This window comes from Miniopterus natalensis, chromosome 12, assembly GCF_054644295.1.
Source record: "Miniopterus natalensis isolate mMinNat1 chromosome 12, mMinNat1.hap1, whole genome shotgun sequence".
NCBI lineage: Eukaryota > Metazoa > Chordata > Mammalia > Chiroptera > Miniopteridae > Miniopterus > Miniopterus natalensis.
The window spans coordinates 3,567,356-3,581,215 of NC_142092.1; the positions used below are offsets into that span (position 1 = coordinate 3,567,356).

The following is a 13,860-nucleotide window of genomic DNA, read 5'->3' on the forward strand; positions in this document are numbered from 1 at the left end:
CCCCCCTCCCTCCCCGGCAGTTCCGAGTCCCCAGCACCACACCCCGCGGGTCGGTTCCGCGTCCCCTCAGTGTCACCCGCTCCCGGAGTGAGTTCCGCGTTACCCCGGTGTCACCGTCGCGCTGCTCAGTTTCTCGGCGCCCCCACCCGGCCTCCAGGGGTGCGTGCCGCTCGGACCCGGCCCGCCGCTGCTGCGGGGCAGCCCCCGGAGAAGGCATGTGAGGCCTGACGTCTCCCCCCGTCCTCCTTGGGATCCTCTTATCCCAAGTCTGGAACTTGTTCCTTTGTCAGACGTTTCTTTTGAAACTCAGTACATTAGCTCCCACTAAAAAAAGCCGTAGCTTTACAAGATGAAGACACACCATCCAGTCTTACTAAGGAATTGGAAGATGAGTATGTGTTTTGTGAAAGGGCTTGTGGGTCATCACAGTAACCCAGCAACCAAAAGGACTCATGCTGAAACATCCCATGCTTCGCCTGACCTTGAAGCACAGTGGTGCCCAGACGGCTGCTCAGAGAACGGCTTCAGGTTAAGCCTTGTCCATTATTAATTCATCTAAAGATCTTGAGCAAAGCCTATAGTCTGTTTTTCAGTTTCCCAACTGTGCTAATGGATAGCAAAATGCAAAGTTGGAACATAGGGGACACCAGGGTGGCTGCAACTTACCCCACAGCTGACCCAGTGCACCCAGCACTGGAATGGCAGAGCAAGGCATAACCCAGGGCCTGCACCACCCTGTAGGAGCTGTTGGACTGGGTCAGGTATCTTAACCTCACTTGCAGGCATAACCTGTCCAACTCCTGCTCACCTCCTCTTTCCAGCAGTTCCACAAAGGGGATCTGTTACTGGTTCACTTTGCAAATGCAGCAGTGGAACCTGGGCCAGACGGTGGAACTGGGATTCTGCCCAGCTCTGTGCGACTCTAACTCCCATGCTCTTAAGCCCTCCCCCAGCCACTCCATTCCGGCCACTGGTGTCAGACAGCAGGATGTCAGAGACCTGCACAGAAATCCACAAACTTCTCTTCCTGGAGTCACCTCCCTGGGAGTTCTTACAGCACTTTCTGAAACTCTCACCCTCACTTAAGGAATGGAGGAGTAAGAAAGGGAAACTTTCAATTCTAAAAGATTCTACAAAAGAACCTAAGGGCAATGCTCCATTATTAGCAGCAGCAGGAGAATACCTGACAAGCACGTGTTCGCCTTCCAGGGTAGTCTGCCCCTCGCTTGTTGCACAGCTCCTGTTGTTGGGGTTGTGGGTTTTCTTCCTTTTCTTTTTCCCTTTTAAACTCAGTCATCAGGCTACCCTGGACCTGTGGTCTTCATTCTTTATTTTAAATCTAAACTTGCCCTATTATGCTCATGCCTGCCTGCTTGTTATTAACTCATCATTTGAACTTAAAGATTATCGGTGCAAGTAGTCTTGTAAGAAAATGTTCCTACCAAGTGAGGCACTGAGTAAAGGGACGGCTGTACCCCTTGGGCGTGAAGAAGCCTTTGTGCTTTGCCTGGGCCTTGAGGACCAGGAAGGAGGAGGGAGTCCTGGAAGGCAGTCGTGCATGTCTGTGCTGTGCCCAAGGAGAGGGTGTGCGTGCAGGTGCGATAGAGAGAGGGTGGACGACTGAGCACAAGGATTCCCTTGCCTGCAGGTGGACTCCCCAGACCCACCTTATTCATTCCAAGGTAGAGAGCTGCCTTCGCCACTTTTTTCCCAGATCAGGAGATAGCCACTTTCTCAGAAAGGGCATCATTTACTTTCTAATTGAAAGGTCCCTAAAAAGTGACCAGTCTGTACTCTCTACTCTCCATCTTCAGAACACTACGTGCCTTCAGGCCGCCAGTCCTGCAGCCTCACACCTGCACTGAAGAAACGTGAGATGAGATGCAGACAGCCTTCCAGGCTGATGGGTCAGGAGCTTTGAGGAGCATGGGACTTGTAAAATGGGGCCTTGAGCTAAGTGCAGGCCGCAGGAGGACCGTGTCATGGGGTGTGCTCAGGGCTGAGAAGTAAGAAAGGATAGCGTGAGACCCTAATAGCAGACCAGTTCCTGTCAGGTTCCTGTCAGCTTCCCTGTGGCCCATTTAGGAATCCTGTATCTGTCACCCTCAACCTGGTGTTCAGTGCTCTTGGGTCCCAACTATGCAGTTTAACCCTTTCCCATGCCCTGGCCCTTGGCCCTGGCGCCAACCCTCTGAGGTGCTCCAAGGCTGTGGCCAGCTTGGCACTGTGCCCCAGTGGGTGCCTGGAGGCCCACATACTGACCTCATGGAAGGTCTTGGGCAAGGGCATTTCCCTGTGGACAAGTGAAGGTGCTGTCACTTGTTCTGGTGACCATGCCATCTTCTGCTCACTCTGAGCCATGGTTGGCGAAGCCCAGGCTGCCCTCTGGTGTGCTGCTGGGATTTCTGTCTGTGTGGTGTCCTGGCTTCACATCTGCACTTATCCTTCTTCACCTCTGTCTTGTTGGCTTGCCACAGTGTCCTGTCCTGTGAAGGTCACTCTAAGTCTGGTTTGTAATTTGATCTCTTAAGTGTCTCCAGTGGTAGGAGTTGGCGGGCAGGCCAGGCAGAGAGCTGTCACCAGGCCTGGAGCTGCCCTCCAGCTGCCCTCACCTATGGGGTGCAGGGCATACAGTGGCTCACTTCCTTTATCACACTAAGCTGTTGTGACAGAAGTAATACGAAAGGTCTGCCAACAAAGATCATTTATCAAAAGCACGTAGGAAGCTGCTCATATCTGATCTTGCAGATTTTACAGCCTTTCTAAGATTCCATGGCGTGGTGGTTGTGATGCCCCTTGGTGTTCATCTGGGTCCTGAAGATGTAAAGTTCCAGCAGTCGGGGAGTCTGACTGTTTCCTTCTTGTCTTGTGTGTTAGGATTTCTGGTTTGTAGATCATACTTTTTTTTTATTTAATATATCTTTATTGATTTCAGAGAGAGGAAAGGAGAGGGAGAGAGAGATATAGAAACATCAATGATGAGAGAGTCATTGATCAGCTGCCTCCTGCATGCTCCCAACTGGGGATCGAGCCCACAACTTTGGCATGTGCCCTGACTGGGAATCGAACCCCGATCGCCTGGATCCTAGGTCGACACTCAACCGCTGAGCCACGCCCAGCCGGGCTGTAGATCATACTTCTTAATGTACATGTTGGAAGCAAGTAAGAGTTGTTCTGTTTGTTTTTTTTAATATGACTTTTCCCAAGTCCTGGGCCACTCCCTTCTTTATTTTCTCCTGAATCTAGTTGAAAGAGTCTTAACCTTTTGTTGCCTCTAGTATTTTTTTAAACTAGTAACTAATTCTGTATTTGAGATTTTAATCCTATCTATACTGGTGACTTTTTCTTGCCAAGAACTCATTGGAGACCTCTGCATGTAGCTCCCGTCTGTTTATTCCTGGGATCACCTGCAGTTGAATGGTTAGGGTTTGTTATTTCCCAACTGTGTTTCCTTGGTGGTTTTCAGCCCTGGCCTTGGCGAGCACTGAGCTCTGCTTTCCTAGCATGCAAGGGTCTGCTTAGGCCTGGTTTCCCAAGGTGACATGGCCCCCCATCCTCCCCCTTGGTCAGAAATCGGGACAGCAGTGGCCCTGTTTATCAGTAAGGTAAGGAAGGTTTCTGTGTGTGCAGCAGAAGAACAAGACCGCAGTGCTGGGTGCCCCACCTCCATGTAGTGTGTGTTCCTATACCTGCTCCATGGCCCTCGTGTGGCCTGGGAGGGTCTGGGGCCTTGATAGCTCCCTGCAGAATCACTGTGTGTTCCATGCATCATGTTTGTCTTTACAAATCATTCTGGAGACTGTCACATTGTTCATCCCTTCAGGGACCACCTGAGCTTCTCTTTGGCTTCAGCCCCTGAGTGTCTTTCCCCTACATGTCACCTGGATGTATACCTCCACTGTCCCATCCCCACCTCGTGAATCCTGTCTGCATCTGCTTCAGTTGTGCAGCAGCTATGGGTCCAGATGGGGCTGCCAGAGCTTGGGAAGGAAAGTGTCCTTCCTTCTGGCCTCAATGAGGAGTCTTGGGCTCCCCTCTGTGAGACGTCTTGTCTCACTCTCATCTGTTTTGTCTCAGGCTGTCCACCCAGCACCAAGTCCCACCTCTTGTGCCACCCCTTGTATCCCAGTCCCACTGTAGGCCCTGGGGTGCACTGCTAGTTTTGTCGCCACAGGCTAGTGATTTGGCCAGGTATAGTGTCACAGGTGTTCTGATAGACCACCCAGGCTGGGGCCGGTGGGGCGACTAGCACGCGGCCTCACTGAGAAACACCCTGAGCCATTTCGGACATCCAGGGCAGCACCTCAAGGTTACCATTCCTTCTGCTGTTGTGTTTGTCTGTCTCCCTTTCCCTTGAGAGTTTTCTAATCTTTGATTCCTTGAGGTCTTCTTGGGGCCCTGTTCAGTATCATTTTGTCATCCCAGTGGAAGGCTAGGCCTGTTCTACAACAGTGAGGCTGTGGCCTGAGACTACCAGTGCCCGCGTGCCCTAGGATGGCCATAGGCGGCCTTCCCCTTGGTGTTTGCCAGGAGGCCCTGGACCCTTTGATTCCACCCACAGCTCACTCTTTCCGGCTTCAGGTGGGCAGGTGTCCCTTTTAATATATTGATTTTTGTGGTCTTTTATTTGTATTTAATACCAACTATTGCTTCCTCCCTCAGTTCCAGAAAATATAGAATATTGAAAGGAACTAAAAAGCACCCAATATTTCCACACCAAGAAAGTAATTTTTGTTAGCACTTTGGTGCACTTCCTTCCTTTATACGATTTTATTGGGTACTTAGGAATCCTTTGTTTCTGCTTTTGTTTTCCACTTTTTTACTCAATCTTACAGCCTAACTATGTAGGAAGTCCTTCATGTACAACTCCGTGGCTGCAGAGCACTCGAGCAGCCAGTCCCATACCGAGCTGTCAGACATTCGCCAGGCTGTGCTTTTAGAGCTATTCCTTTTTTTTTTTCAATATATCTTTATTGGTTTCAGAGAGAGAAAGGGAGAGAGAGAGATAGAAACATTAATGATGAGAGTCATTGATTGGCTGCCTCCTGCACAACCCCTGCTGGGGATCCAGGAGCCCTCAACCTGGGCATATGCCCTGACTGGGAATCGAACCGCAGTCTCTTGGATCCTAGGCCTATGCTCAACCGGTGAGCCACGCCCGGCTGAACTAGAGCTATTCTGAGCCATGCTTTGCCAAAAATCTTGGTGCTTTGGTCACTTTGCCAAAAATCTTGGTGATAGGTTCTCAGGGTGGATCAGAGGCACCTCTCCCAGGCCCACCCCTACCCTGTCACACCTGGGACCCTGGGAGGGACTGAATGCTTCCTGCTTCTTTTATAAGTGACAAATTGTACCCTTAACTTTGTATGTCTTGAGGTTGTTTAATATGCATGTGTGTTTATATGTGTCATTCCTGCATTCAGTGACTTTTTCAGCTTTTTAAAATTTGACAATCAGTGGAGCACTGATTGTCTTCTAGTGCTCCAAGGTGTAAGTGAGCACGCCACACTTCCCTGTCCTGCTGTGGGAGGAGCTGCCAGCCCAGCCTGTGCAGAAACCCTCGTTAAGCCCCTATCTTCTTAATATCACCCCTTTCTCTTCACTTTCTTAGCATCTTGTCCTAGACATTAAGATGAAGGTACATTTTAAACATCTGCTTTTGATATCTGTTTTAAAGAGAAAGGAGTTTTCTTCACAACTGGTTAAGATCTGGTGAGATGACAGAGCCCTGGCCCTTACTGGGTTGGGTGGCACTGCTGGCTCCTTCCTAGGCATCTCCCTGTGGGCAGCCGAGGCAATCCCACCCTTGTGCCATGGGTAGCCCTTGGACTAAGGGTATCTTTCTGCCCACGAGGGCTGGTAAGGTTTATTTCTCATCTTTCTCTGCCATCCGTCTGAATGGGTGTTGCTGGCCCCACAGCTGGCCTCTTGGCATGTCCTGGGGCCACCAGCCCAGCCTGGCCAGGCCCTCACCAGGGGCAGGTTTCACTTGCCTTCCTGAACACATGCACCAACTGAGTGCATGTGCTTGTTGGGACTGGTCTCAGGCTGACCCTGCAACTCCCTGGGGCTGGCCGCTACTTTCTGGTGAGTTTTGGATGGTGACTGGGTCATCAGAGAATGCAATTTTCCTGAAGCAGACAGAACATGACACTCAGAATTTCTTTGCGGGTCTCGAACAGAATGGAGACCAGGGGAGGAGTTAGTGTACTTTTGGGGGCTGAGTTTCTGGAAAGTTGCCTCAAATTAGGATTTCTGCATATTACCTTCTGTTTTTCCTTGAATTCTGATGGAATTGTAGTTCCATGGAAATGATCCTTGGCTGGTTGGTGCCCATGATTGAGTGTTGATGTGTGCCAGCACTTGGGAGACGGTGACACCAGCATGCCATTGACCTTGGCTTCCCCAAGTCTGGGCTGGGGCCCAAGCAGGTGACAAGTGTCCTAGGTGTTGAGAGGATCATGTGTTTTCTCTGAGCTGGGCAGGAGGTACCAGAGGGGCTATGGCCTGGGCAGAAGGTTCTGGTCTCCATGGATCTTTTTTTGCTGTCAGGCACATTTGGGTTTACAAAGCTGTACTTTCTGAGCCTCCTTAATCACTCACCCAGGTTGTAGGGCTCCCTGGGCCCCCATACCCTCCTCCTGTTGCTCATGGCTTTTCTCTGGGCCCAGTGCAGCTCCGACCTCAACCCTCTGCCTGACACTTCCTGTGTGTAGGACTGGTCTCTGAAGTCATCCGAATGGAGTGAGTCTGCCTGGTTACTGAGGCACCACAGTGTCTCCAGGTTATTTCTTGGGAGAATGGCTGCCTCGAAGGCTGTACTTATTTAAAAAGTTATTTTTTTTTCAATCTTGTATATTTTATGAACATTATAAAAAATTGAAAAACCCAAATAAGCAGAACTTAAAAAAATTTTGTTGTCCCAGTTGTTGCTACCCAGAGAATGCTGTTAACTGTACTGAAGTCCTTTTAGACATTTTATACAAATGGAGTGTGCACATGCTACATTTAAACATTTTTATTTTACAGACTTTTAAGAATGAAGTGTAATAAGTGTACAGAAAAGTGCTAAGATCATAAGTGCACCTATAGTTTAGTTATTACAAAGTACATGGACCCGTAATCCCATGACCAGCCCATTCTGTAACCTTTCCCACCTGCCTGAGGGCTGATCACCTGTTTTGCTCATCACATAAATAGAAATGTACCTGTACATCATTCTTATACACACACACGCGCGTAATTATTTATTTCTAAAAATGAGTTCATTCTATAAGCCTTTTTCTATGACCTTTTTCATCTGTGCCTGTAAATACAGAGCTTCCTGTTTTTTTGTCAGTGATGGCACGGTATTCCACAGTCTAGAATGTGTCCCCCTGTATTTAACTACCTCACTATTATTATTTCTTTTATAAGAGAACATTTATTTGGTTAATCACAGAGGTAGAAAAAGTAATTCATTGAAGAAATGGATCTAGGAGACAAACTGTAGAGGCAAAGGAAGGGCCCTAGGAGCTTGGGAGTGAGGAAGGTAATGGTAACCTACCTGGTGGGGGTGGGGTGGGGAGGGAAAGGAGAAGGAGGGGGGAGAGGGAGAGGGAGGAGGAGAGGGAGAGGGACAGGGAGAGGTGTAGGTGTTCTCCTGGGAGGGTGAGCCACCATCTCACTATTATTGATGGACATTTAGGTTGTTTCCATTTTATTTAGAATTATAAACAGTACTTCTTTATGAGTAAAATCTTTTGCACATTCTTAATTATTTCCTTAAGGTAAATTCCTAGGAGTGGCCTGGCTAGGTCAGAGGGCACAGGTATTACTGGCTTCCCTGTGGCCCCAGTGTGTCCTCTGGTGTGGGAGTCAGTGCTGGGTCCCCTGCCTGGGGCACTGGGTGTTCAGGCCAGTGGGCTGTCTATTCAGGTTGCAACCTCTAGGCTCCCCCAGCCCCTTCTCCACAGCTATCCACCCCTATCCCTAGGCTTTGGGCGGGCACTAATCATACTCTGTTTTATTTTCCAATAGCGTTGTGTGGTGCTGCGTTTTCTGAAGTTTCCTCCCAACAGGAAGAAGGTAAGATCAGTGGGGTTTGCCACGGAGTCATTGAAACAATTACCTAAGAAAGCTTTGATTTTATTTCTGATTTAGAAGTATTAATGCTAATTGTAGAAATTTTAGTATGACCTAAGCATTCAATGCAAAAAGTGGTGTGTTTCTGATTTCCTGCAGGACCCAGTGCTTTGACTTGGTGGGGTCACCGTGGGTCGCTGTGGGGAGTCCCTGAGTGCTGAGCTAGGAGTTACCCTGTTCAGTTCAGAGAGCCCTGCTGGTTGGCCAGGACCCCCCAGGGCCAGGTCTCTGCTTTGCCATGGTGATTTTCAAACGCTCTGCTGCCTGCGTTTCCCCATCTGTGGAATTGTATCTGTGACGATGAAATCTGTGATGCTGTCAGGTAGACAGCGTTACAAGTCACAACAGGCAGTTCCAATGGAGCACTGGTTTCTATTTGCTGAGTCATCCAAGAAACTACTGTGGACAGGCTGAGAAAGTTGTTGCTGTTGTGTAGCACACCACAGAACACTGAGTTGTAGAGTCTGTCTTCCTGGAGGTGGGGTGTTGCTGTAGTATTTATCTAACTCTCAGTGGTCGCAGGGGTCAAGAAGGAGAGCCCTGTGGAGCCTTTCCTCTTTCGTGGCACAGGAGCTGGTGTGAGCCCTGCTCCAAAGCACAGGTTCCTTTCTTAAAAGGGGAGCAAAGGCAGGAGCTGTGGGGGCACAGCCCTCGCAGTGGCAATGGGGCAGGAGTGGAAATTGAGCAGGACATCAGGGTATAGGAGAGATGCATCACTGCTTCATTTGAGTTATGGAGCGACAGCCAGAAAGGGGGAGGTGACTGCTGATGGGTGCTGGTGGCCGCCACTGGTGGAAATGAAGGGCACACTCAGGTCAGCTACATAGAAAGAGAAGGGGTGGGGTGTGTGGGGCTGCTGTGAGATCTGGGGGTGGTCTGGTCGGAGCAGAGAAGGAAGGCATAGGACCAGGGCGGGAAGGCACAGGTGGAGGGCCACCCCTCCTCAGCTGCCCAAGAACCTCCAGAGTGCTGTGTTTCTGTGGAATCCAAGTGGAGACCAGAACCCTCTGGGAGGCTGCCTCCAGCCCCTTCCTTCACTCAGTATCTGCAGAGCCCAGACTCATGCCTCTGTCAGCTTTTCCTGTTTCCATTTATTGAGGCATTGTCTTCCAAGGCAACAAACAATTTACCTTTATTTATTATGTAAGTAGATGGTGTGATACCAGCTGCGTTACCAGTGGGGAATCCTGTGGTAATTCTGTCAACAAGTAGAGGTTTTTGTCAGAAGCTCTGTGGCCACAGCACTGTGGAGCCACTGGGTGTGTTCTGGGCTTTTCTGTTGGACTTCATTTTCACACAGTCACACTGCACTAGCCCAGGACGCAGATGTTACAGGTGCAGGTGGAAGCTCAGTCCAGGACCTTCCTAGAGCTCAAGCTGTGTGTCAGGCCCCTACCTGGCCCCTTGATAAGGTGGCTCTCTCGCCCCTTAGAGAGACCTGTGATGTACCCTTTAGAGTTCTCACCTCAGGTCAGAGGGAGGGACACAGGGCTGATTTCCTGTCTCACTTAAATCTCATAGCTTATTGTTTTCTTAAGAACATCTGACTTGGGAGAAAATATTTTATTTTAGAGGCTGAAGAATAAAATGTAAATACTTAGTGATTTTTGGACAAGAGAGATTTTCAAAGTCCAGTTCCTTGGAAGGAGTGCATGGGCTGCTGGTGGAATCCACAGGTGTTCCTGACACAGGTGCGGGTCACATGGGGCCCTGGGTAGAAGGCAGAGGTGGGCCTGGGAGACCGAGGGGCCAGAAGCTCCAGTGGGTCTGGCAGTCTCTGTGGTGAGGCTCACCTTCCTCCAAGTCCAGGGCCACTGTCTTCTGTGTGTAACAGGCTCCTGGTGGTGTCAGAGTCCACTCCCTCCCTCCTCGAGGTCCTGGACATTACGGCCTTCCTGTGTTTCTTTTTTACAGACCTCGGAAGAAATATTCCAGCACCTACAGAACATAGTGGACTTTGGCAAAAATGTCATGAAAGAGTTTTTGGGGGAGAACTATGTTCATTGTGGGGTAAGTGGTTTTTATTTATGGAGTCTAAATTCATGGGCAATATCTGTATCAATATCACCAGCTTCTCAATTGCAGTTTGGAACTTTGTGCTTAATGATAGCTCCTCATGCTAATTATAGAGTTTCCGAGCATTTTGTTTTTCTTATTTGCTGTGTTCTGAGGTAGCAGAGCAGGTGTTATTATTGCCATTTTCTAGCTAACCATGTGAGACCTCTGTTTGCCGGGATACCAGTCCCCTCTACCCTGCTTTCGTGGAGACATGCGGTGTGGCAAGGGCTCTGGAGTGAGTCCAGAGAGCCCGAGTCCTGTGCCTGTGGCTGCTCTGCACTAACTGAGAGGAGTGCCTGTTACAGGCATGAGGCTGCAGTTTGGACACTTGGGGAGGGGACAGCGTAGGAAGCCACAGTGGCTTTGGTCCACACCTGAGACAGCTGTCTTGGCATCTGCTGGCCTTGCTGCTTGTTTTAGATCAGAGCCCTGAACAGACTAGCAGGTTTGTCACTTTGAACACAGAGAGCACAGCTTCTCTTTTGCAAATACTGTACCTTGTATCTGTCCTGAGAAAAATGATACTAAGGGGGTTGAGGGAACATTTCTTTGAAGCTTAAGGATTGCCTGGCAAAGTAGGTTTTAAATGGCTCTGACAGCAAATCCTCCAAGAAGGTCCTTTGACAAGCTTAGGATGTATGGTGGGGGGTGCTGCTAGTCGTCCCTCAGGGCTGCAGCCTCATCTGAAAGCATCAGACCTTTTCTCAGGGTGGCCCAGCCATGGTGCTGGCAGGGTGGTGCCAGTTTTTGGCTGGGGGGGGGGTCTCAGCACCTCCCAACATGGACTCACTTAAGGGCTCTGAGTATCCTTGAGATACTCCCCCACTACTTGATCTGGGAGATGACCTGGCCCAAAGTTGTGTCTGTCATTTCCACAGCATCCTGGTGGCTTTGCAGGTCAGCCTGAGGCAGCGTGGAAGGGACTGCACAGGACTGCATGGTGTCAGAGTGAAGGCCGTGTGCTGCCAGCTCCCTCCTTGAGAGAGTGTGCTTGTCTGGCCAAGTGAGAGCATTTCTCTGTATCACAGCACTGGGGGCTCTAGGCCTTTCCCCTGGTAGGGTCACAGTGAGGAAGGGCCGTGGGAGCTGGGGCCAGCCGAGGATGGTCTGGTGAGTGGGAATAATGTCAGAGTGTCCCCAGGCCCAGGGCACACATGCTCCGCCCATCCACAGTGGATGGGGCTCTGGGCGTGTGAGGTGAGTCCACAAGGCTGCATTCTGGGAATGAGCTCCCATTGACACCCCTCCTCTGCATGACACAGCACTAGAGTGAACAGCTTTCCTCCGAGCGGACCTAATGTCCCCAGGGACTGCTGCTCAGGCCTGGCACGGTTGGAATGTGGCATACAGTGCACATCTCTGATCCGCACAAGACCACATACAGGCAAAACCAGCATGTATAAATGCCACTGTTTTCCTTGACCACTGACGTGAAGTAGGTCACAGTGCAGTCCTGGTGAGCATTCCCTTCTCTGTATCCTGGGACAAGATACAACCAGCCTAGTGTGAGAGCAGAGGCCCAGACAGAGCCACAGACACACCCTGCGCTGTGTATGCCTCTGCCTCTGGGCCTGCCCAGCTGGTTTGAGGACTGGTCTGGGCCAGTCTTCATGTGATCTGGAGGTTAGGAAATGGGGAAGAGGCTGTTCCCTCTATGCCTAGAGGTGTTTGTATCTTAAATACCACAGGTAGTTGAGACACTGATGGGATTTTAGAAGTTTTGCCTCACTTTTGTGGATCTAGTTCTCCCAAGGTTGGATTCCCTTGAGTGGCCTCAACTTTACATTGTAATTTGACAGGATGGAAGCATTGGCCAGGCCACCACCCATGATGAGCGAGGGGATGCTGCTCTCTTGAGGGAGCTGCTAGAGGACTGTAGACATGCTCTCACCTGCCGGGCCCTCTGTCCTCTCTGCAGCCTTCCCTTTATCCCTTTGAGGGCATATGCCTGTCAGCAGGGAAGCTGGTGTTGCCACGCCTCCCAGCGATTCTTCCCCTGAGAGGATTCTGTGCGCTTAACTATAGTTTTCCCTAAGTTAATACTTTGTGTCAGTCCTGACCAAGTGCCCTGCTGTTGGCCACCATCCCCCAGGGTTCTGTAGGCGCTATCTGCCCATCGGGCTGGATGGCGTGGTTCACATGGGTCTTGAGTCTGAAGCAAGGGTTGGTAAATGTAGCCAAGTGTTGGGAAGGGTGCCTACCATAAACATTTTATTCTGACTTAAAACACAGATAGAACTCATTACAAATCAGGAATTTAAAGTTGCTTAAAAACAAATTCTTTTTCCCTTGGTGACTGTGGGGCGGGTCACAGATGCTGTGTCAAGAGCAGTTGGGCCACTTCTGGCTTTGGACTTGACGCTCTCCGCCCCTCCGTGTTTCTGTTATTGATGGTCCAGCAGGCACCATGACTTCCTTTCCCAGCTTAGGAGGTGGGGGGCATCAGGGCCCCTGCTGTGTGTAGACCGAGCTGTGTGGGTTGTCCTGACCTCCCGGCCTTGCCCCAGGGCTGTGCAAGGCCAGGGTGTTTCTTTGAGAAAGGATCTCAATGCAGTTCTTTATCTTTCCTGCACAGCTCCCTCATCTGCCATCTGCTCGCTTTGAACCTTTGGTTTGTTTAAAGTGGAGTGAGAACTTGGACTTTTGTCACCTACGTTTTGAATTTTCAGATTTTTCTAGTTTTCACTCTTTTCCATTGCTTCAACTTACCTAATTCAGAACTAAATCTTTAGCAACTCACCCTTTATCAGTTTACAGCATGTGTAGGTAAATGACAAAATTATGAGGTAAGCTAGCACAGCAGTCTGGGTCGTGAACGAGGGGCTGGGCCAGGGCCAACGGCAGAAGCATGTCTGTGCTACAGGATTGCCACAGTCCTGGTCCCTGGGACAGGGTGGTCCCAGGCTGTGCTGACGCACAGGCGGGACAGGGCAGGGCAGGGCAGAGAAGGCCTGGTGGGCCAGCAGCTAGGGTCTCAGCATTCACATTCTAGGTCAGTCTCTTGTGCCCTGTTGGGACTTCATTAGAAGTCAGATTTCTGCCACCTTGGAGACACAGTGAATGTGGCGAGCAGCCTGGATTAAAAGCTCTGCCTCAGGAAGTAGCAAAGAAACAGCAAAGTGGAGAAGAGTTGCTTTGTTTTTCTTCCAAATGCACAGCATATGGACTCAGGGCCCCCTGAGTCCCGTGGCTGAAAGACACACAGGACATCTCACCCGGAGATTAATATTCGGTCGGACCCTTTTCCTTGAGCTGTTTCTCAGGCGGGAGCGTGAGAAGCCTTGGGTTGTCTTGGAGACAGCTTTGAGGAGCCTTGTGCCGGCAGAGAGCCGCCTCAGGCCTGCTTTGCCCCACAGGCCCCATGAGGAGAGAGGAGGTCTCAGTGAGGACAGCGGAGGTGCTTTGTGGACACTGACTGTGGGTGACATGGGGCTCGCTGCTGGTCACCCCACCATGAACCCAGCTGCTCTGAGGGGCTGTTGTGCTCAATGCATGAGAGACAGTAGTGTCTCTGTTTAATCTGGACATGTCCTTAAAGTGAAAGAGCATCTTATTCCTGAGGCCCACATACTGATGGCTTTTTTAATGTGCTAAAATATACATAACATAATTTTACCGTTTTCACCACCTCTAAGCGTGCAGTTCTGTGGCATTAAGTACGTTCACACTGTTGTGCAG

General features: G+C 50.2%; 1 protein-coding gene across 1 annotated transcript in view; it reads left to right on the top strand.

The window, feature by feature from the left end:
• IPPK (inositol-pentakisphosphate 2-kinase) overlaps positions 1-13,860 on the top strand; it is a 49,644-nt gene that overhangs the window by 692 nt on the left and 35,092 nt on the right. Inside the window, exons 2-3 of the mRNA XM_087822517.1 lie at positions 8,020-8,067; positions 10,039-10,134. Of these exons, the coding sequence (XP_087678643.1) occupies positions 8,020-8,067; positions 10,039-10,134 (144 nt within the window). The remainder of the gene's footprint in view (positions 1-8,019; positions 8,068-10,038; positions 10,135-13,860) is intronic.